Here is a 21,040-nt window from a genome sequence, read left to right as displayed (position 1 = left end):
GTCAGTCTTGTCATAAAGCGCGCGGATCAGAGCGATGTATGACTGATGCATCAGTTCAGTTCAACTTACTCCAAACATATGAACTTACCTGTTTTAAATACTTTATATTTAATGCGTTCATTTATGCCCAATATTAGTGTTAAACTGCTGGACTTTTAATGAAATCTACTATTGATTTTCACCGTTTACGGACTTTACAGAACATTTAGACTGATAACTTCCAGCAGGACTTATTTTCACAGGACGCGTGATATGACAGTTGTGTCCGACTATACATGAACTAGCGGTTTTAAATACAGTATTTTTATATTTAACGTTAGTTTATCAGTATGTTTGAAAGTATATCTTTTCGATTATTGGTGATTCCATAGGCTCTCTCTCGTGCACCTGCGCGGTTTAAAACACCAAATAGTTATGCTATGACAGGAACAAAGAGTCTCTCTCTTGCTCCACCCAGGCACGATAATATTGTGTATCGTCGATCTCACGGGCTGATGATATGACGATTTGAAAAATAACCATATCGCCCAACACTAGCGATCAGACAGGTAGGATCTAAACCATCTTAGAGCCTGCCCTTGAATACCTGTATAGTTTTTCAATCGATCTATGAGTATGTCATGATCTTTTTTTTCAATGGGCAAAAGAAAACCAAGTTTTTTTTTCTAATTATTTTAATGCAAATGCAAACATATATTGAATATTTTAAACATTTTCGAGATATATATCGCCCGGCCCTAATACCTTTTTGTAAGCTTAAAGGTTAACCGCACAAAAACTTAACTCTTTCAAGCATTCCAGTCATATATTTCTGACTATAACGTAAGCACTGAAATTACTTCACATTCAGCTACAGTAGTTAACATACCATTTAGACGTAGACGGCAAGTGGAAGGCATGGCAAGGGGCGCAGTGTCTCGTTCCCTCTCAGGGAGCCATTGTTACATGCATAACATGAGATGTTCCCCTTCTAGCGAACTCCAAACTGTTGGTGAACTAAATTCAATCATGTCGTGCTGAGGCACATGCTGAGGCACATGCCTGCCTTGGTGGTGGTAGATCACTAAGGAAGCGAGAGACATATACAACAAGCCTTTCCTCAGAAAGGGTCCATGCCACTGACGCCATGAGCCACTCACAAAACTTAGCATAAATGGGGAACCTGAAGAGATCAAGGGGAACATCCCATCCAAGTTAAGAGCAAAGCTACCCTCAGATAGCTATGCTATGTGAGCAGAACTAGCCTGGATACACAAGACCAATAAAGAGGAAAAGCCAAAAGTTGGTACTTAAATCCCAGGTAAAGAGAGTAGCTGCTAAGCTAGAACAGCGCTATCCTCAGATAGCTATGTCCCTAGGGTCTTATGAAGGCTTGTGGACACAAATAACAAAGCCAAGATAGCCCACTCTATGTGGTCTGGACAGCTCTGTAGAAAGGCTATCTACTTACTACCTGGTGAGATAGCACTGCCAATGGATCAGAGACCTCTTCTTAAAGACCCTAAAAGGGGAGCAGTCACTGATCTAGCACACAGATATCATCAGATAGTTATATACCTTGGAAAGGCTACCAAAAAAGTGGGGACCGACCGAAACTACCAAGACCACAAAGAGTGGGCTCCCTACTTACGACCCAAAGAGGGGAGACAGCACTGTCTAGATAAGGTCTCAAAAGGCCGATACTTAAATCCCTAAGCAGGTGAGCGATCACTGAGCTAGCACGTCAATATCGGAAATATAGGAAAAGGGGCCCACTCCATGATAGGGCCCACTGCAATGGCAGCAGAAGGTAGCTAGCCACAGATAGTTGTATTCAAATAAGCCTAAGTCTAAGATCAAGTTTGATGTAAGCAGTAGCCATAGCACTAGAGGGCTAGACACGATTAACCTCGAATAGCAGTTCTCTCAGATAAGGCTGAAGATAGCTCAGGCCATGAAAGTGGGCCATCTATTTAAAACCTTGAAGGGGAGACAGCACAGTCCAGGCAAGAAGCTCACAGAGACCACAATCTAAAACCTCTAAATGGGAAGCAGTCTCCACACTGGAACACAGCTAACCAGGAATAGCAGATTCATAAACAAAGACCTCAGCACTTACTTGAGAACTTTCATGAGCAAGTTAAGACTCCCTGACTCATCACGATGAGCACGTAGGATCCATAAACCCTAAAAGCTCATATCAACCATGCAAATCCTTGTGATGTGATCCAAACATCATAACATCATTGGTGACGCACGTACCCATCACACTATCGCACACTATTTTGCCTTCCTAGATTGTTGAAAGTAAATATCACTACATTTGCTTTCCGGCTTCAAACTGTGGTTAACTTGTATGTCTTTTTTTTTTTGCTTTAGACCTGTTGGTGCTGAAAGAGGAGAATCAAGATCTGAATGAAATGGAACAAACAGATCAGTATGAGAAAAAACATGCTTTAATAACTGGTAAAAAATCCACACAGACTAAAACAACATCTTTACGAAAAAGCGCTCAGAAAACTAAATCTAAATCTACCAGCTCTTTCACCTGCCATCACTGTGGAAGGAATTGCGGTGAAAAACGAAAACTTCAAATGCACATGAGAGTTCACACTGGAGAGAGACCATTTCCCTGCCAACAGTGTGAAAAGAGGTTCACTCAACAAGGGGCCCTTAACAGGCACATGAGAACTCACACAGGAGAGAAGCCTTACACATGCCAACAGTGTGGAAACAGTTTCAATCAAAAAGGACACCTTAAAAATCACATGAGAACTCACACAGGAGAGAAGCCTTACACTTGCCAACAGTGTGGAAGCAGTTTCGCACAAAAACCACACCTTAAAAATCACATGAGAACTCACTTGGGAGAGAAGCCTTTCACCTGTCAGCAGTGTGGAAAGAGTTATACACAGAAAAGCACCCTTCGTTCCCACATGAGCATTCACACTGGAGAGAAGCCTTATACATGTGAGCAGTGTGGAAAGAAGTTCCCTGGAAAACGGAACCTTAAAATCCACATGAGAGTTCACACTCAAGAGAAGCCTTACCCTTGCAAGTATTGTGGGAAGAGTTTTACACATATGTGCACCCGTAATTACCACATGAGAGTTCACACTGGACCAAAGCTGTACACATGTGATCGTTGTGGAAAGACCCTCACAACAGAATTTAGCCTTAAGTGTCACAAGATTAGGCACACTGGAAAGAAACCCTTCAAATGTGATCAGTGTGGAAGGCGTTTCATACGGAAGTTAAGCCTTAATTACCACATGAAGACTCATTCGGCAGAGAAATGCTGTAAATGTGCTCAGTGTGGAAAGAGTTTCAGTCATCGAGGTAGCCTCAATTCTCACATTAAAAAACAACACACTCAAGAGAAGCCTGTAGGAAGAGCTTCTCACAAATAGAAAATCTTAAGATTCACATGAAATATGTGTGGAATCATTAACATACTTGTATGAGATTTCACTCAGGGGAAAACTATTATGCCATCATTGTGCAAAATGTTTATCAGTCAAGAGGAAACCTGAAGAGGAGACCAGGAAACCAGACTGGAGAGAGACCTTTCAAGATCATCCTGGAAATAAAGTGTGACTGACAAAGCTTACGTAAAGAAGCTATTTTAAAAATCATCCAACATGTTCACTCTGTAGAAAGGCCTGTTAACTTTGATCAATAGAAGTCATGAAAGTGAGACAGATTTTTTGTGGTTGTGGAGAATAACCATATAATTCAAACAGTTCCAGAAAATAGGTATGTTTGAAATTAAGACTATGCTCACACCACAGCTGAATGTATCTGTGTGTGTGTGTTTATATATATATATATATATATATATATATATATATATATATATATATATATATAATCTCCTGTATCCACATCCGACTGTCTATCAGTTTTAAAAATTGTAGTAAACAATCTAATTTCGATTTTGATTGTTTGGTGTCATTGTGCCATTCCGTTTACTGGTAACTTTTCAAAATGTTTCATTTCTGCCTTATGCCACAATGATGTAACTAAATGATTATAAATAAAATGGAGAACTGCATGAAGTAATGAACATTGCACTGAATTATTTGATGCTTATTTAGTGAGAATGCACAGTAAAGATGTTTTAAGTTTACACTTAATTTACACTTAATCTGTGTTCTTTAAGCCATTTTATTTATTTTTTTATTTTTAGAATGATGTATATTTCAATTCAATTCAAGTTTATTTGTATAACGCTTATACAATACAAATCGTTACAAAGCAACTTTACAGAAAATTGTTTCTACAATATTTAGTAGTAGCTTATGGTGGTGACTGTCAGTTTGTGCACGTTTTTTAGAAAAAATTAATACAAGACGTAGTCAGCTAGACGATGAACATTATTAATATTATTAATTAATAATTGCTATATGATGCAGTCACACATGTAGCAATAATTGTTAGTTCTGTTTGTTGATTCAGGGTTAGCACCATCTGAGGTCCTCTGATGGTCAGCAGCATCTTTTCTCAGGTGTTCTGGATTCAGAATGGAGCTTGTGTAAATCCTAGCTACCACGGGATGTAAATCCCGTGGCAAAACATGGAAACAAAATAGAGACATCTATATAGTTTCATCTGGTCTCGTTGAGATATATAGCTGAGTATCATCAGCATAACAGTGGAAGGTAATTCCGTATTTTCTAATAATATTACCAAGGGGCAACATGTATATTGAAAATAGAAGGGGATCTAGGACGGATCCTTGTGGCACTCCATATTTTACTGATGATAAATGAGATGACTCCCCATTTAAGTAAACAAAATGGTAGCGATTGGACCGGTAGGATCTAAACCATATTAGAGCCTGCCCTTGAATACCTTGATAGTTTTGTAATCTATCTATGAGTATGTCATGATCTATGGTGTCGAACGCAGCACTAAGATCAAGACTAGAAATGAGATGCAAACTTGATCTGATGCAAGGAGCAGGTCATTTGTAATTTTAACAAGTGCAGTTTCTGTGCTATGGTGGGGCCTGAAACCTGACTGAAATTCTTCATACAGATCATTTTTATGCAGGAAGGTGCTCAGTTGAGCAGACACAACTTTCTCTAAAATTTTTGACATAAATGGAAGATTTGAAATAGGCTTATAATTTGCCAGTACACTAGGATCTAGATATGGTTTCTTAATAAGAGGCTTGATAACAGCCAGCTTGAATGGTTTTGGGACATAACCTAAAGATAACGACGAGTTAATGATATTAAGAAGCGGTTCTTCGGTTACAGGTAACAACTCTTTCACTAATTTAGTGGGGACAGGATCTAATGAACATGTTGTTGGTTTAGATACAGTGATAAGTTTATTTAGCTCTTCCTGTCCTGTATTTGTAAAGCACTGCAGTTTATCTTTGGGTGCGATGTATGAAACTGAAGTGTTAGACGCTGTAGAATGTACATTTGCTATTGTATTTCTTATGTTATCTATTTTATCAGTGAAGAAATTCATAAAGTCATTACTATTTGACATTGGTGGAATATTTGAATCAGGTGGCGTATGGTAATTTGTTAATTAAGCCACCGTGCTAAATAAAAACCTTGGATTGTTTTGGTTATTTTCAATGAGTTTGTGTATATGCTTTGCCCTAGCAGTTTTTAGAGCCTGTCTATAGCTGGACACACTGTTTTTCCATGCAATTCTAAAAACTTCGAAGTTGGTTTTTCTCCATTTGCGTTTGTAATAATAAAATCTTCCTAATCATAGGGAAGAAGGAGGCGGGAACCGGCAGACAATCAAATAAAGACTTTAATTACAAAAATAAACATAAAATAGCGCATCAGACCCTCACGGACGACTGATGCGCATATATAAAAAGCAAACATAAAATAAAGCCCAGGCCTGGTCCTCTCTCGTCCTTCACTGTCGTCGCTCCAGTTTTGTACCCTTCCATCTCCTCTGTGGGACTCGAGACCGGTGGTGGGTCGCAGGTGTCGCTCATTTCCCAATCACTCCACCGTCCTCTCTCGTTCCCACATCCCTCGGCCCCGCCCCACTCATCACAGCGTTCAAGACTACGAGTTTCTTTCTTGAGAGAGTGAGTATTACTGTTATACCATGGCACTGTATGTTTTTCTCTAACCTTTTTCAATTTGATGGGGGCAACAATTTCTAATGTATTAGAGAAAATAGTGCCCATGTTGTCAGTCATTTCATCTAATTCATGTGTATTTTTGGGTACAAATAGCAGTTGAGATAGATCAGGCAGGTTATTTGCGAATCTTTCTTTGGTGGCTGGAACAATAGTGTCTGCCCAGACGGTAACGCTGAGACATATAGTTAATATCAGTGATACGCAGCATGCACAATACAAGGAAATGGTCTGTAATATCATCACTTTGAGGTACAATATCTATAGCAGTAAGATCGATTCCATGAGATATAATTAAATCTAGTGTATGATTAAAACGATGAGTTGGCCCGGTGACATTTAGCTTGACTCCAAAAGAGTTTATTAGGTCAGTAAATGCAAGTCCTAATGTATCATTTGTATTATCAACGTGAATATTAAAATCTCCCATTATTAGCGCCTTATCAACTGTAACTAGAAGGTCTGAGAGGAAATCTGCAAATTCTTTTAGGAATTCTGTATACGGCCCTGGTGGTCTATACACAGTAGCCAGAGCAAGAGATACATTAGATTTCTTTTGCATGTCTGACAGTGTAATATTTAGCAGAAGTATTTCAAAAGAGTTAAACCTGTATCCTGTTTTTGTGACTATTCGCGAACAGTGAGACACCGGGAGAGGGAGAGATCCAATTGCAGGTAAGGTTTATTAATCAAAACAAGGGTATCCAAATAAACGGTCCAAAAAATCAAAACAAAAGAGGGAACAGGAAGGAAAAGAACAGTAACTCAGAGGACGAGAAGGCAAGGGTAAATCTCAGGAGACGAGACCAATTCAGCTAAGTTTAATTATATCAATTTGTTATGTTTTTCCTTTTTGTTACCTAAAGCCATTTTCACTTTGCCTTTACCTTGTTTTAGTATCTGACCATCACCATCTTCCCTCTTTGTATAGGATTACAGTAGTTCTAGCAACGGTTGTCTTCTTAATGAAGCATACGGGATTTTAGTAGGCTAATATCTGTTTCCTCTTTACCACTCTTATCAGTCCTAGTACATTTAAATGCAGATACTGTTCCAACCTAATGTAGGCCCCTGAGCAGACTTGAAACACTTTATAGTGTTTATTTTTATTTTTATTGTGATTGGAAAACAAGGCAAGACTTGAAGCTGTGGTAACACTGGAGTAAACCAGCTTTTGTCACTCACAACTCAAATCCCACTCTAAAGCTCAGAAACAGAACTGAACTCTTAAGGACCAAAGGTGTGCACTGAACATGCAGCCATACACACACACCACCTTCTCATTGATAAAGAGCTGCTGGATCACATTGACCCTTTGCTGAATTTAAGGAAGCTGAAACTCCAGGCTGAAGTGCAAAACCCCTGCTACTTCAGCCAGACAGGTCACCCAGATTGACTGTAAGGTCACGGGAAAATCTCACAGCCAGCCATGAGAACATGGCCTTAAGCCTCAAACTCTTCGAAGCACACACCCGACCATACTTCGCAAGCAAGTGCATGAGCTTCACTATGAGGTCTTTTTGTAATCCATGGTCACTACCAAGGACACCAGTGTTTTAACCTGACGTAAAATAACCAAAGTTCAATCTGCTACTTCCTGGTCCTCTCAGAATTTCCTGCCAGACCATACGAGACTCATTACCTGGATTCACCAACTACTGCCTTAGTGCTGGTCTATACCAACAACATGGCCAGAACTAAAGGGGGTTCCCACTTCAGCAGAACGCTCCTCCAACCATAGCAAAAACTACTCTGATGACAAAGAGAGCCCGTTCTGTACTTCCTGAACAACCAACGATTCTCCAGTCACAACAGAACACGGAATGTGATCACATAGATGTGCCGCCAAACTTTAATGGCCCTCAACAGCCAATGCATCCGTACAGAGAACCAACGCCCCAAAGCCACATGGTCAATGGCCTTTTAAAAACACAATGTTGAGGCACGGTGTGCCCAGAACAGGTTTTTTGTGGGTTAACAGCAAACCTCTCCCACAGCAACACTGTAAGCTGGACTTCCAGTCATCAAAGTACAAGTGATGGCCATCCTGATCACCCTTCAAATCGTATGGTAGCCTACCATGACAGTAACCCACAGTTATGCCTGGCCCCAAATCTGCATATGTGTACCCTGACCAAAGCTGATGGTCCAAAGGCTTAGGGAAAATTAGAAATTATAAATGACATAATCTGGCCCCACAGTCTATAGTTATATTGGCGCTACAAATTGCCAAAGTTTACTCTCATTACTTGGAAGATGCTGAACAGATCAACTCTCTGGTCTCCTGATTGAACATCAAACACATTCCAGGAGGAGCAAATGACCCGTGCCTGGTACCAACGGCCTGACTAGACCAGTGGTCTGTCTCCACAATTTCAAAACATATCACACACATGCATATAAAGACATTTTCCTTTTTGAGGGAGCATGGTCTTCTGGCAGTGTTCAGCAACTTTGTTGATTCACTTCGGAGCAGTTAGCCAATGGATGAAATGACAAAGCTTTTACTCCTAACATGATTCAACAGGAATCTACACTTTATACGTGCACCAGTACACTTTACTAAGAACCTACAGAAACAATGCAAGTAACCGCTTGTTAACTATTAAGATGCAGTTCTAGATTTTGACCCCTTTTAATTAAGGTGATGTGATTCTTTGATGCTTCTTAACAGGTTGTGATTAGTTGATGAGCCGGCCAGATGGCAAAAGTTCAAAGATGGGTAACTTGGATGTGAGGGGATACAGGGTGATTTTCTGAGCCCTTTTCCTCATTTTGGATCTATACAGTTCTTGAAGGGTGGGCAGGGGAGCATCAATAATCCTTTCAGCAGTCTGAACCGTTCTCTGTATTCTTCTGATGTCTGATTTTGTTGCTGAACCAAACCAGACAGTTATTGAAGTACACAGTACAGACTCAATGATGGCTGAGTAGAACTGTGTCAGCAGCTCCTGTGTCAGGTGAAACTTCCTCAGCTGGTGAAGGTAGTACAACCTTTGTTGGGCCTTTTTCACAATGGAGTCAATGTGATTGTCCCACTTCAGGTCCTGAGAGATGGTGGTTTCCAGGAATCTAAATGACTCCAATGCAGTCACAGTGCTGTTCATGATGGTGAGTGGGGAAAGTGCAGGAGGGTTTCTCCTGAAGTCCATAATCATCTCCACTGTTTTGAGCGTGTTCAGCTCCAGGTTGTTAAGACTGTACCAGACAGCCAGCTGCTCAACCTCTTGTCTGTAAGCAGACTCCTCACCATCCTGGATGAGGCTGATGACTGTAGTGTTGTCTGCAAACTTCGGGAGCTTGACAGAGGGGTCTTTAGAGGTGCAGTCGTTGGTGTACAGGGAGAAGAGCAGTGGGGAGAGAACACATCCCTGAGGGGCACCAGTGTTGGTGGAGCAGTTGTTTGACATGAATTTCCCCAGTCGCACTGTTGCCTATCTGTCAGAAAGCTGGTGATCCACTGACAGATAGAGCTAGGAACAGAGAGCTGGGTCAGTTTGGTCTGGATGGCTGTTGGGATGATGGTGTTGAAAGCCGAACTAAAGTCCACAAACAGGATCCTCACATAAGTCCCTGTTTTGTCCAGATGTTGCAGGATGGAGTGCAATCCCATGTTGATTGCATCATCCACGGACCTGTTTGCTCGGTAAGCAAACTGCAGGGGATCTAGCAAGGGTCCAGTGATGCCCTTCAGATAAGTCAGAACCAGTTTTTCAAACGACTTCATGACGACAGACGGTAGAGCCCACAGGTCTGTAGTAGTTAAGTCCTGTTATCTTGGGTTTCTTTGGAATGGGGATTATGGTGGAGCGTTTGAAGCAGGAAGGCACTTCACACAACTCCAGGGATCTGTTGAAGATCTGTGAAAAGATGGGGGCCAGCTGGTCAGCACAGATTGTCAGACAGGCTCGTGTAACGCCAACTGGGCCAGGTGCTTTTCTTCTTTTGTTCTTCTTGAAGACCTGGCGCACATCATCTTCACAGATTTGAAGAGCAGGAGGTGTGGAGAGGGGGATTGCAGGAGGTGTTAACGGATGTGTAGGGAGATGGTCAGAATGGGTGTTGGGGGTTTCAAATCTACAATAAAACTCATTCAGGTTGTTAGCAAGCGTTGATTAGCCTCAGTGCAATGGGATGGTGTCTTGAAGTTTGTGATGGCTCTCAGTCCTCTCCAAACTGAAGTTGAGTCGTTGGAAGTAAACTGGTCTTCCAACTTTTTAGCGTAGGTCTTTTTAGCCGCTCTGATCTCTTTGTTCAGTGTGTTCCTGGCCTGATTGTACAAGACCCTGTTCCCATTTCTGTAGGCATCCTCTTTGGCCTGACGAAGATGTCTGAGTTTTACTTTAAACCATGGCTTATCATTGTTGAATGTCAAATAAGTTCTGGTAGGAATGCATATATCCTCACAGAAACTAATATAGGATGTTACAGTTTCTGTGAGTTTGTCCAGATCGGTGGTAGCAGCTTCAAAAACACTCCAATCAGTGAGGTTAAAACAAGATTGTAAAATTCTGCTCTGTATCGCTGGTCCATCTCTTCACAGTCCTTACTACAGGTTAAGCAGATTTAAGTTTCTGCTTGTAGGATGGTATAAGATGAACCAGACAGTGATCAGAACGTCCAAAAGCTGCTCATGGAACAGAGTGATATGCATCCTTTATTGTGGAGTAACAGTGATCCAATATATTACTGTCTCTGGTGGGACATGTAACATGCTGTCTGTATTTTGGCAGCTCACAGGAGAGATTCGCTTTATTAAAGTCCCCAAGGGTGTTGTTGTTCTGTCTCTGTGATCTGATCATCGAGTTTCTGTAAAGCTGAGCTCACGTGCGCTTGTGGAGGAATGTAAACACTCACCAGAATGAACAAGTGAAACTCCCACGGCAAATAGAACAGCTTGCAGTTGACAAACTGCATTTCTAGATCAGAACAGCACATCTTCTTTAACACAGTTACATCTGTACACCACCGTTCATTGATGTAATCGCATCGCGATCCGCTCTAAACATCCGAAAGCCCGGCAGATGGAGCGCGCTGTCCGGTATGGCATCATCCAGCGAGGTTTCCGTGAAACACAGAGCAGCAGATTGTGAGAAATCCTTAAAACGAACAAACAGTACAAACACTGGAGAGCCAAGCACTGAAGCAGCCATGTGTGGCGCCATCAAGTGATGACTTGATGCCACTCTTTACAGTGCGTGCTCTCTCTCTCTCTCTCTCTCTCTCTCTCTCTCTCTCTCTCTCTCTACAGTGCACGCTCTCACTCTCTATCCATGCCTTCCTTGCGTTGGCATCTATTTTTAACATCACGGTTTTGTTACATGCTCAGGGAGCAATGTTTTAGTAGTAAAATTATTTTTCTTAGCCAGAGAAATAATTTTACTTGGTCAATAAACAATTAACACTGTCTGTCCTGCAGATGAACAAATCATTTTATTGAATTATTGATGCTATAATGCTACAAATAATTCTTGATGATGAATATATTTTATAATAAGTTGTTAAGATTGTTCATCTCACTTTTTTGCTACAATCCTCTTCTGCATATGACTAATTCTTCAGTGACATTAGGATATGTCCCCAAAACCTACAAATTGGCTGTTATTAAGTCTCTCATTTAAAAAAAAAAATCTTTACCCTAGAGAATTTGTTAATTACAGACCAACTCAAATCTCCCTTTTCTGTCAAACATACTATTCACAATAATCACAATCATATTCCTTCTTAGAGAAAATGGTATCTGTGAGGATTTCCAGTCAGGATTTAGATCGCAGGATATTGAGCAATTAGACCGTACTATATACTGAGGCTGCTCTTATTAGAGTAACAAGTGACCTACTCTTATCTGACTCTTATACCCCCTTATCTACTCTTACTTTATCTGATCGTAGTTGAATTTCCCTATTATTTCAACTGGATCATAGTGCTGCATTTGACATTTTCAACCACAAAATTATTTTGAATACATTAGAAAGTTATGTTGCCATTAGTGTAATTGCATTGGCATGGTTCAAATCATACTTATCTGACCGTCATCAGTTTGTAGCAATGAATAAAGAAGTAAAATATTGTTCACAAGTGCAGTATCGAGAACTACAAGGCTCAGTACTAGGGCTGTTGATTTTCATGCTTTCCATGTAACCCTTGGGAAATATCATCAGGAAACACAGTGTTTGATTTCACTGTTATGTTGATGATACTCTTTCTCTGCACGCCTAATAAACAAACTCTAGCTGATCCAAAATGCAGAAACTAAACTTCTTACCACAACTGGGAAGTACAACTATATTAGCTCAGTTATGTCAACTGTGCACTGGCTCCCTATCAAATTATGAATACATATTAAAATCTTGCTAATTACTTAAAAGGTCCTAAATGGTTTATTTCCTCAATATCTGAGCTGGCTCATATGTTCATATTGTCCTTTAACAAAATTGAAAATACCTAGAATATCAAAATCAACTGCGGCGGCAGATCCTTCTCCTATTCAGCACACAAACTCTGAAACAATCTACCATTAAAGAAATTTTAGGCTTCATTAATTAGATCAAGCGGAACCAGGAACACTTCCCATAACCCCAATGTACATTTTACATTGTTAAAAGAATGGCATCTACGCTAATATTAGTCTGTTTTATTCTTATAGCAAGGCCACCATAGCCAACAGATCCAGTCTGTTTCCAGTACAGATAGGAAATCAGCACTTAAAGACGACCTCTACATATAGCCATAAATATCAGGGGAAACCAGGATAATTAGATGTGGTCCAGAGACAGATCCCCTCCGAAGACCTTGATGAACATCGGCACAAGACCACAGGACCCAGACAATCCCTCTGCAAATCTAACCTGTGTTGCATCCTGGAATTAAACCAAGCAATGCTGATTTCGTCTGACCAAAGGAGAACTGCTTAATGCAATACAAATAGCCATTAAAAAAAAAATAATTATATGATAAAAAAAAAAAAGGAAACACAATAGAAAAAGTTACAGAACTATAGATTTTGATTTCGTCTGACCACAGAACAGTTTTCCACTTTGCCACAATTGATTTTGAATGAGCCTTGGCCCAGAGAAAATGCCTGTGCTTCTGGATCATGTTTAGATATGGCTTCTTTTTTTACCTATAGAGTTTTAGCCGGCAACGGTGAATGGCCCGGTGGATTGTGTTCACCGACAATGTTTTCTGGAAGTATTCCTGAGCACATGTTGTGATTTCTATTACAGTAGCATTCCTGTATGTGATGCAGTGCTGTCTAAGGGCCCGAAGATCACAGGCATCGAGTATGGTTTTCTGGCCTTGACCCTTACACACAGAGATTGTTCCAGGTTCTCTGAATCTTTAGATGATATTGTGCACTGTAGATGATGATAACTTCAAACTCTTTGCAATTTTTTTCTGAGAAACTTCTTTCTGATATTGCTCCACTATTTTTCGCCGCAGCATTGGGGGAATTGGTGATCCTCTGCCCATCTTGACTTCTGAGAGACACTGTCACTCTGAGAGGCTCTTCTTATACCCAATCATGTTCCCAGTTGACCTAATAAGTAACAAAATGGTCCTCCAGCTGTTCCCTACATTTAACTTTTACAGCCTCTTATTGCTACCTGTCCTAACTTTTTTATAATATGTAGCTCTCATGAAATACATAATGTCTCACTTTTAACATTTGATATGTTACATCTATTCTATTGTGAATAAAATATCAGTTTATGAGATTTGTAAATTATTCCATTCCATTTTTACTCACAATTTTTACAGTGTCCCACCTTTTTTGAAACTCGGTTTGTAAGATTTTACTAAAGCATTAAAAATACCATTATATGTTTGCAGATATTTAAGGAACATAGTTAAAGTTAATACTTGTTTACTTGAAAAAACAAAGCTTCAGTTATTTATTCTAATTTGAAATTGTGTGTTAGAGATAGATGAGTTTGGGTTAGAGACAAACATTAAGACAAACAAACATGGAGCAGCTGTGGCAATAAACCACCAGTTGCTCCTCGGGCACTGGATATATAGCTGCCCACTGCTCCGGGTATGTGTATGCACTTGGATGGGTTAAGTGAAGAGCACCAATTCCGATTACATCAGAATTTGAGTTTTGGACTTCCTCAGAAAAAAACAATGAAGAGCTTAATCCAACAGAGATCATAAACATGAGTAAGTCTCTTTTTATTTATTGATTTACTTGTACAAGTTAGACTTTCCAAACTACAATTTCTGACTAAATGTATAATCAAGTGAAACATTATGAAGTTTCAATAACAATATTCACTACTATACCATTCAAAAGCTTGATGTAAATAATAGTAATTTTACAAATAAATGTTAATGTAACAAACAATGCTGTTCTTTCAATTTATCCCGAAAAAATTATAATCTCAGCTCTTTCGCCCATTAATAATAATAACTATAAATGTTTTTTTTTCCTTTTTTTTTGTAGAAAATCAGTGTGTGACTGGAGCAATGATGCTAAAATTTCAGCTTTGAAAGTCAGCTTTGATTGTTCCTAATAAACTGTCTAACTGCACTCACAAGTGAACATGAAATGATGTTGTGGGATAATTAAATATATTCTAAATAATGTACAAACATAAAAATAAATATATTTATTTTGTCCTCACATTCTTTCTTGTAACCCTTCCCTTTCAGTGGCACAGCTGACTGAAAGGCTCATTATGGAGCTCATTATGCGGGCCTTTGTCTTCTCAGGTGTAAAACACAATGATATTCATGATAGTTGACACCTACTCACATATGACTTTTATCAGCAAAAAGTGTCTTAGAAAATGTAAATCAATATATCGTTTTCTGTAAGTAAGTAAACAAGATGATTTTCACATAATTTAGAAAGAAAAATTCTAGGCTACAAGCTCATTCAAGTGATGTAAAAATGTTAGTTTTTCACTAACCACGCATAAACATTGTTTTCTAAAAAACACAATAATGTACATACATGCTGCTCACATATAAATCATTGATATACAAGATAAATAGGAGGGGCCCCAAAACTGAGCCCTGTGGCACGCCCTTATGGACAACAATAAAATCAGAACAGAGTCCCTCATATTTAATGCATTGAGTCCATTTAATTTGAAAACCATGCAACTGTATGCTCTGGCAATCCTGAGAAAATTAATCTGTTCTTTAATGTGGTTTTATTAACAAAGTTCGGGAGAAGCACGATCAGATAATCATCCAATTTGGCACAGCTGCATCTCGTTTAGCTAATCATCTTAACTAGCACACAAGCGTATATATATCCAGTCTTCCTACCTCCTGTCCCACGACAGTTTTTCGTCATGGACTGTTTGTCAGCATTCGGTTCACTCTGTCTGTCATCTTATCACTGGCCCAATCTTCCTTCCGACGAAGATATCTATCCGCTGAACACCAACAAGCGTCATCGCGTCAGCTGCTCTTCTCGCCAAGCCACACGTTGTGGCCAAAAGATCGTGCAAATCCCCGAGCTCGCCTCACTCGACAACACGATTGTCCCGCCAGGACTGGGCTCTCTTATAATGCTGGATCGCAGCCGTGCTCCGGTTCTCACCGCAGCAAGCCTCTCTCGCTTTTCAGCCGTGGCACAGTTCGATGCTGCCTCCACTAGCGGCGAAGACCGTGCGGTGTAGTGATATGTCGTTCGTGAAAGAATCGTTTTTTGAATGAATCTTTTAGGCGAACGAATCGTTCTCAGTTTACACTCATTTATGAAGAATTGTCCAGAGTTGTCATCCACAATGAGCAAGTTTCATATGAGTCTCAAGGAGATCGAGAGCTCTCATTCTTGAACGAAAGGACTAAACAGGTATACATGTTGATTAAACAGATACATGTCGTTCATAAACGCAATGAACTGGTACATATCTTATCTTAACAAAATTGAGTAAACTGGGTCATTTAGCCATTTAGCATGTCAATCTTGCAAAATGTAAAGCGCAGTTATAGGTACTGTGCACATATGCTTGTTTACATATTTAGCATAGGCTACAAAAATAATTCCACGTTTAATCCCCGATTTATGAGCGTGAATATATAGCCTGATATATGAACTGTCTGGCCAAACAATTAAAATGCGAATTATGCAAGAAAACCTTGTGCTTTGCTCATCTGAACAGTTTAAATAGACTTTACATATAGAATGCGATTATGAAAACGCTAAAGTTTGTTAAACGATGTTATGACTTACCTCTGTCGGATGATGATGCCACTTTTTAACCACGAAGCAACGTCATTTTTCTATGTGTTGTCATCCACACCGAAATGTCTAAAGACATTACATTTGCTTTACTGTGCATGTTTAAACCTCACGGAGATGATACAGACATAAGTTTTATGCAATTATTCTGGCAGGATCAATTATTTAGGGACATATTTCACCATTTAATGGCATGATTACTCAGAATTTTTCAAAAACACGCAACTGCCTCGTGTTTGGCTGCAGAACAGCAAGTGTGAGTAAATTTTCTATTGTCTTTTTTGGACTGTAATATGAAAAGCATGCAAAGTAAATATCTTTAGAAACAGCTTGAATTTGAATATCACATTACTGCAATTAACGTTACTGCTATAGACATGTCTATTGGTACAATGGTTTATAAAACTAAACATGCTACATCGTTTCAAAAGCCTCTATTTCCACAGTCAATACTACAACAGGAAAACAGCATCCCAAATGTATCTGCTCTGGAGGCCGTTTAAAAGGGCCTGAAGGCCAAAACGTTCAGTGGCCTCCAGCTCCAGATTTGCCAGAAGGCAGAGGGTACCAAGACCTATCAGTGGTCAGACCGATTATTTATTCATATATATATATATATATATATATATATATATGAATATGACGCATCAAGCTATATATATATCTCGAGCCCTCTTCAGCCAACCCCTCTAACGCCAGCCCATCCCCTTTCACTAAAACTCCTTATCTACCATAGCTAACTCTCCTAACATGCCCTATCTATCTGTAACGGTCAATCCTCACTTCAGCCATCCTTCCGCAGGAGCCTTCTCTATATCTCCCCACCGCCGCAGCATTGTCCGCTCCCGCAGGAGCCTTTTCTGTTTTTTCCTCACTGCAGCAGCATTGTCCGCTCCCGCAGGAGCCTTCTCTATATCTCCCCACCGCCGCTGCATTGTCGGCTCCCGCAGGAGCCTTTTCTGTTTTTTCCTCACTGCCGCAGCAGTGTCCGCTCCCGCAGGAGCCTCTACCTATATTTAACCACTACCAGAGCAGTGTCCGCTCCCGCAGGAGCCTCTACCTATATTTCACCACTACCGCAGCAGTGTCTGCTCCCGCAGGAGCCCTTTTCCATCCTTCCCTACTGCCGCAGCAGTTCTCGCTCCCACAGGAGCCTAAAAAAAATAACAAATAAATAAAATAATAATAATAATTTTATGTCCATTCTCCAATTCAACCTCATCAGGCTTGCTTTTATGTCCAACTCCGGAACGCTCAATCTAAATTCGCGCTGGATAATAAACTAATATAATAAAAATATTAGTAATTGAGTATTCTTTAAAAAAAATCCATCGATTAATCGAGTAATAGGATAAAATGTGTTTTTGCTTAATTATATTGATGTGCGCATGCACATTAAATCTGATTGGTAGGATAAAATGTCAGGACACCGGACTTTTATCTCGATGGGTTGACGTACCTTTTCAGTTCTGTGTATGTGATGTGACTATAGTTTTACTTAAATCAAATGGTCAAATGCTCATGACTGTCAGAGCAGTTCTGGAGATGTTGTTCATGTGTTCAAGTCCTTATTTAGTGAGACAGCAGATGCAGAAATTACCGCGAGCGCCACGCGTGCTTCAGTGTGTGTGATAAAGGAAGTCGAGCTTCTGCTCCATTCATTAACAGAGACACACAGAACATGCAGGATTTACATTTAAATAGACTGTTCTGGCTTAATATTTAGAGATATTAGTCCATATCGTGAATTTGATTTAAGTGTAATTACCTATTTTGATTAATTCATTCAAAAAGAAAATTATTTGCAAATTATGTGCCATTCCGCGTTCAATTGTAAATTCCGTTTTTATGACTGGATTCCGCGATTCCCTCCACGTTTTCTGCATCGCGGAAATTGTAGGGCCCTAGTCGTGGTATGCCAGCTCTATCTTAAAAATGGACACATGCCATGAACTTCTCTTTACGCCCTCACATCAAAACACTACTGACTCCTTGCAGTACGCGATTTCGGACGCACCGCCAACAAAAAAATAAATAAATAAATAAAAATATTTCTCCTTAAATCACGTTGTGTACTTGATTAATTGAAGCCTCTCAGTTATCATTTCTTCGGCCAAAGTAAGGGCCCTCCAGCCATCGTTACAATCTCCTTGCCTATTTCAGCATTGGACAGGGCTCTCCCTTCCGGTGCAGCAGGGCATTGGCTCCCTTCGGTCGCAGTGTGAGCCTTTCGTCTGTCATTGAGTTGCGCTGCGAGCTAAGCAGCAGACGGGGTTCTCCCTCCCGGTGCAGCAGAGCCACAAGCCCCCTTCGGTCGTTGTGACAGCCCCTCGGTCACAGGGTGAACCCCCCCCATGTCTGAGTTATGTTGCATACTCAAGGGCAGACAGGGTTCTTCCTCCCTGTAGAACAGAGCTGCTGGCTCCCTTCGGCTGCAGTGAGAGCCCTCCATCAGACGCATCAAGCCATGCCTTGCATCGCCTTTCAGGTGCAGCAGAGCCACAGCTTCCTTCGGACGCAGCAAGAGTTCCTTCAACAGTCGTATTCCAGTTAACGTCAATCAGGGCTCTCCCCTCCGGGGCAGCACTCCCGCTGCAGAGTTGCAAACCTCCTACGGAGTCTGGGAGAACCCTCCGATGCGAAAAAATGTGCTTCACATAAACCCGCAATGGGGGACTTCCCCTTCCGGTGCAGCAGAGCCGCAGCTTCCTTCGGATGCAGTGGGAGTCCCTCCAACAGTCGCGTATCTTTGCCTTCTCAGCATCGGACTAGGGCTCCTCTTCCGGTGCAGCAGACCCACAGCTCCCTTCGGTCGCAGTGTGAAACCCCCATCTGAGTTATGTTGCATGCTCAACTGTGTCTAGGGATCTCCCTCCCGATGGGGTACAGCCGCTGGCTCCCTTCGGTTGCATTAGGAGCCCTTCATCCGATGCGCCAAACCGCGGCTCGAATCTCATTGCCTATTCAGCATCTGACGGGGCTCTCCCTTCTGGTGCAGCAGACCCATGTCTCCCTTCGGTCGCAGTGTGAACCCCCTGTCCGAGTTATGTTGCATACTCGATGGCGGCCAGGGATCTCCCTCCCGATGGGGTACAGCCGCTGGCTCCCTTCAGTCGCAGGGAGAGCCCTCCATCAGATGCAACAAACCGCGACTCGTACTCAGCCCCATAAGTGGCACGGAGGGCTCGCCGGTAAGACGTTGTGAGCCGCAGCTCTCGTCGAACACTGCACAGGCTCTCCCGGTCGCTCTGCATTTTCTCCCCAACACGCATATTTTGGGGGGTAACTAAATTTAACTCTCTGGCTGCAGTCTTATGGCTTTAAGCTTCTTTTGGGGAGTTATTTGGGTTCGGGTTATGCTCCGGACCCGGACCCCTCCCCCAGGACAGCGCGCCAAAATATGCCTACTATTGCCTTCAGATTAGATGTAAGGGTGAACTCGTGAAATGTGGTTTTAACAAAGTTCGGGAGAAGCACGATCAGATAATCATCCAATTTGGCCCAGGTGCATCTCGTTTAGCTAATCATCTTAACTAGCACACAAGCGCATATATATATATATATATATATATATATATATATATATATATATATATATATATAAATATATATATATATATATATATATATCCAGTCTTCCTACCTCCTGTCCCACGACAGTTTTTCGGCATCCCTCCTCCACCCCAACTCCTCACTTCTAATCTATTTATCCCAAATTAGGGATAGGGGGAGTTATTTGGGTTCAGGCTATGCTCCGGGCCCGGACCCCTCCCCCAGGACATTATGCCAAAATATGCCTACTGTTCGCCTTCAGATTAGATGTAAGGGTGAACTCGTGAAATGGTCGACAGCGCCAAAAGCTTTTGACAGATCTAAAAAAAAGTACAAAAACTGTTTCTTATAAAGCGCTGTTTCTTATAATGTTTAAGAGCCCAAACTTTAAAAATGATAAAATATTACATGGTACAACTGATAGGTTTTAGTGTAGCATTTGGACAGTTATTATTATATTTTACAGTGTGTGTATTTTAGATGTTTTCTTTCCACTTGTCTGAAACAATACTTCATGAAAAGCTTGTTTTTGCCTGTAGTGTCTTGCCTTAAGGTACAATATACAATGCTGTCTATTTTCAATATGCAATACTTATGCTCTGTTTAATTTGTTTGACTCTTACTATGAATTTAAGATCTGGGATTGTAAGACTGATAATGATCCAGACAAAGCTGCAAACTGTTCAACCACCCAAACCAGAATGCATGCAGATAATTATAATTGTTAAAACACTTATGTATTTATTTTTCAACGTTGTATGGTTGAATTTCATATAACTTCACATTTAGTGAAATCGGTAAATTATGAGTTGAAGTAATGTCTAAAACATGAATTGTACAGTGTAATATTTTATCCTTAATATTAAATTTTCTTAAACTTGCCTGTTTGTCATGTCATCAGCAGCATCTTTGACAGCACTGATGCTATCTAGTGGTTAGAAATACTATCATTACAAACAACATTATATGTGAATTAATAGCTAAAGATTTCAGCACAGTCCTCTGACACTTCAATAAAATTCAATGAGGATTCACCTTTTTATAACTGCATTTAAAAAAAGTCTTAATACTAATGACTTCACAATAGCTGAAAAAGAAGAAAATGTAATTGTCACGGGGCAGGCCAATCAGGCTGCATCCACCCCTAAGACCCGTACCACCCTTGGGGAGTCGGACAGAGGCCA

The 21,040-nt window shown here is 40.6% G+C and overlaps 2 protein-coding genes across 6 annotated transcripts in view; one reads left to right on the top strand and one right to left on the bottom strand.

Annotated features, from left to right (window-relative positions):
- LOC127952767 (gastrula zinc finger protein XlCGF8.2DB-like) overlaps positions 1-4,041 on the top strand; it is a 270,368-nt gene extending 266,327 nt beyond the window's left edge. For all 5 annotated transcript variants that reach the window (XM_052551498.1, XM_052551496.1, XM_052551494.1 and 2 more), the window contains exon 3: positions 2,359-4,041. In XM_052551498.1, the coding sequence (XP_052407458.1) occupies positions 2,359-3,389 (1,031 nt within the window). In that variant the 3' untranslated portion in view covers positions 3,390-4,041. The remainder of the gene's footprint in view (positions 1-2,358) is intronic.
- Positions 1-21,040, bottom strand: part of LOC127952760 (guanylate-binding protein 1-like) — a 241,602-nt gene that overhangs the window by 73,905 nt on the left and 146,657 nt on the right. The window lies entirely within an intron of this gene.

The sequence above is a fragment of the Carassius gibelio genome, chromosome B3 (genome assembly GCF_023724105.1).
Source record: "Carassius gibelio isolate Cgi1373 ecotype wild population from Czech Republic chromosome B3, carGib1.2-hapl.c, whole genome shotgun sequence".
Taxonomy (NCBI): domain Eukaryota; kingdom Metazoa; phylum Chordata; class Actinopteri; order Cypriniformes; family Cyprinidae; genus Carassius; species Carassius gibelio.
The sequence above is the reverse complement of the archived record's forward strand: the minus strand, read 5'-3'. Positions and strand labels throughout refer to the sequence as shown.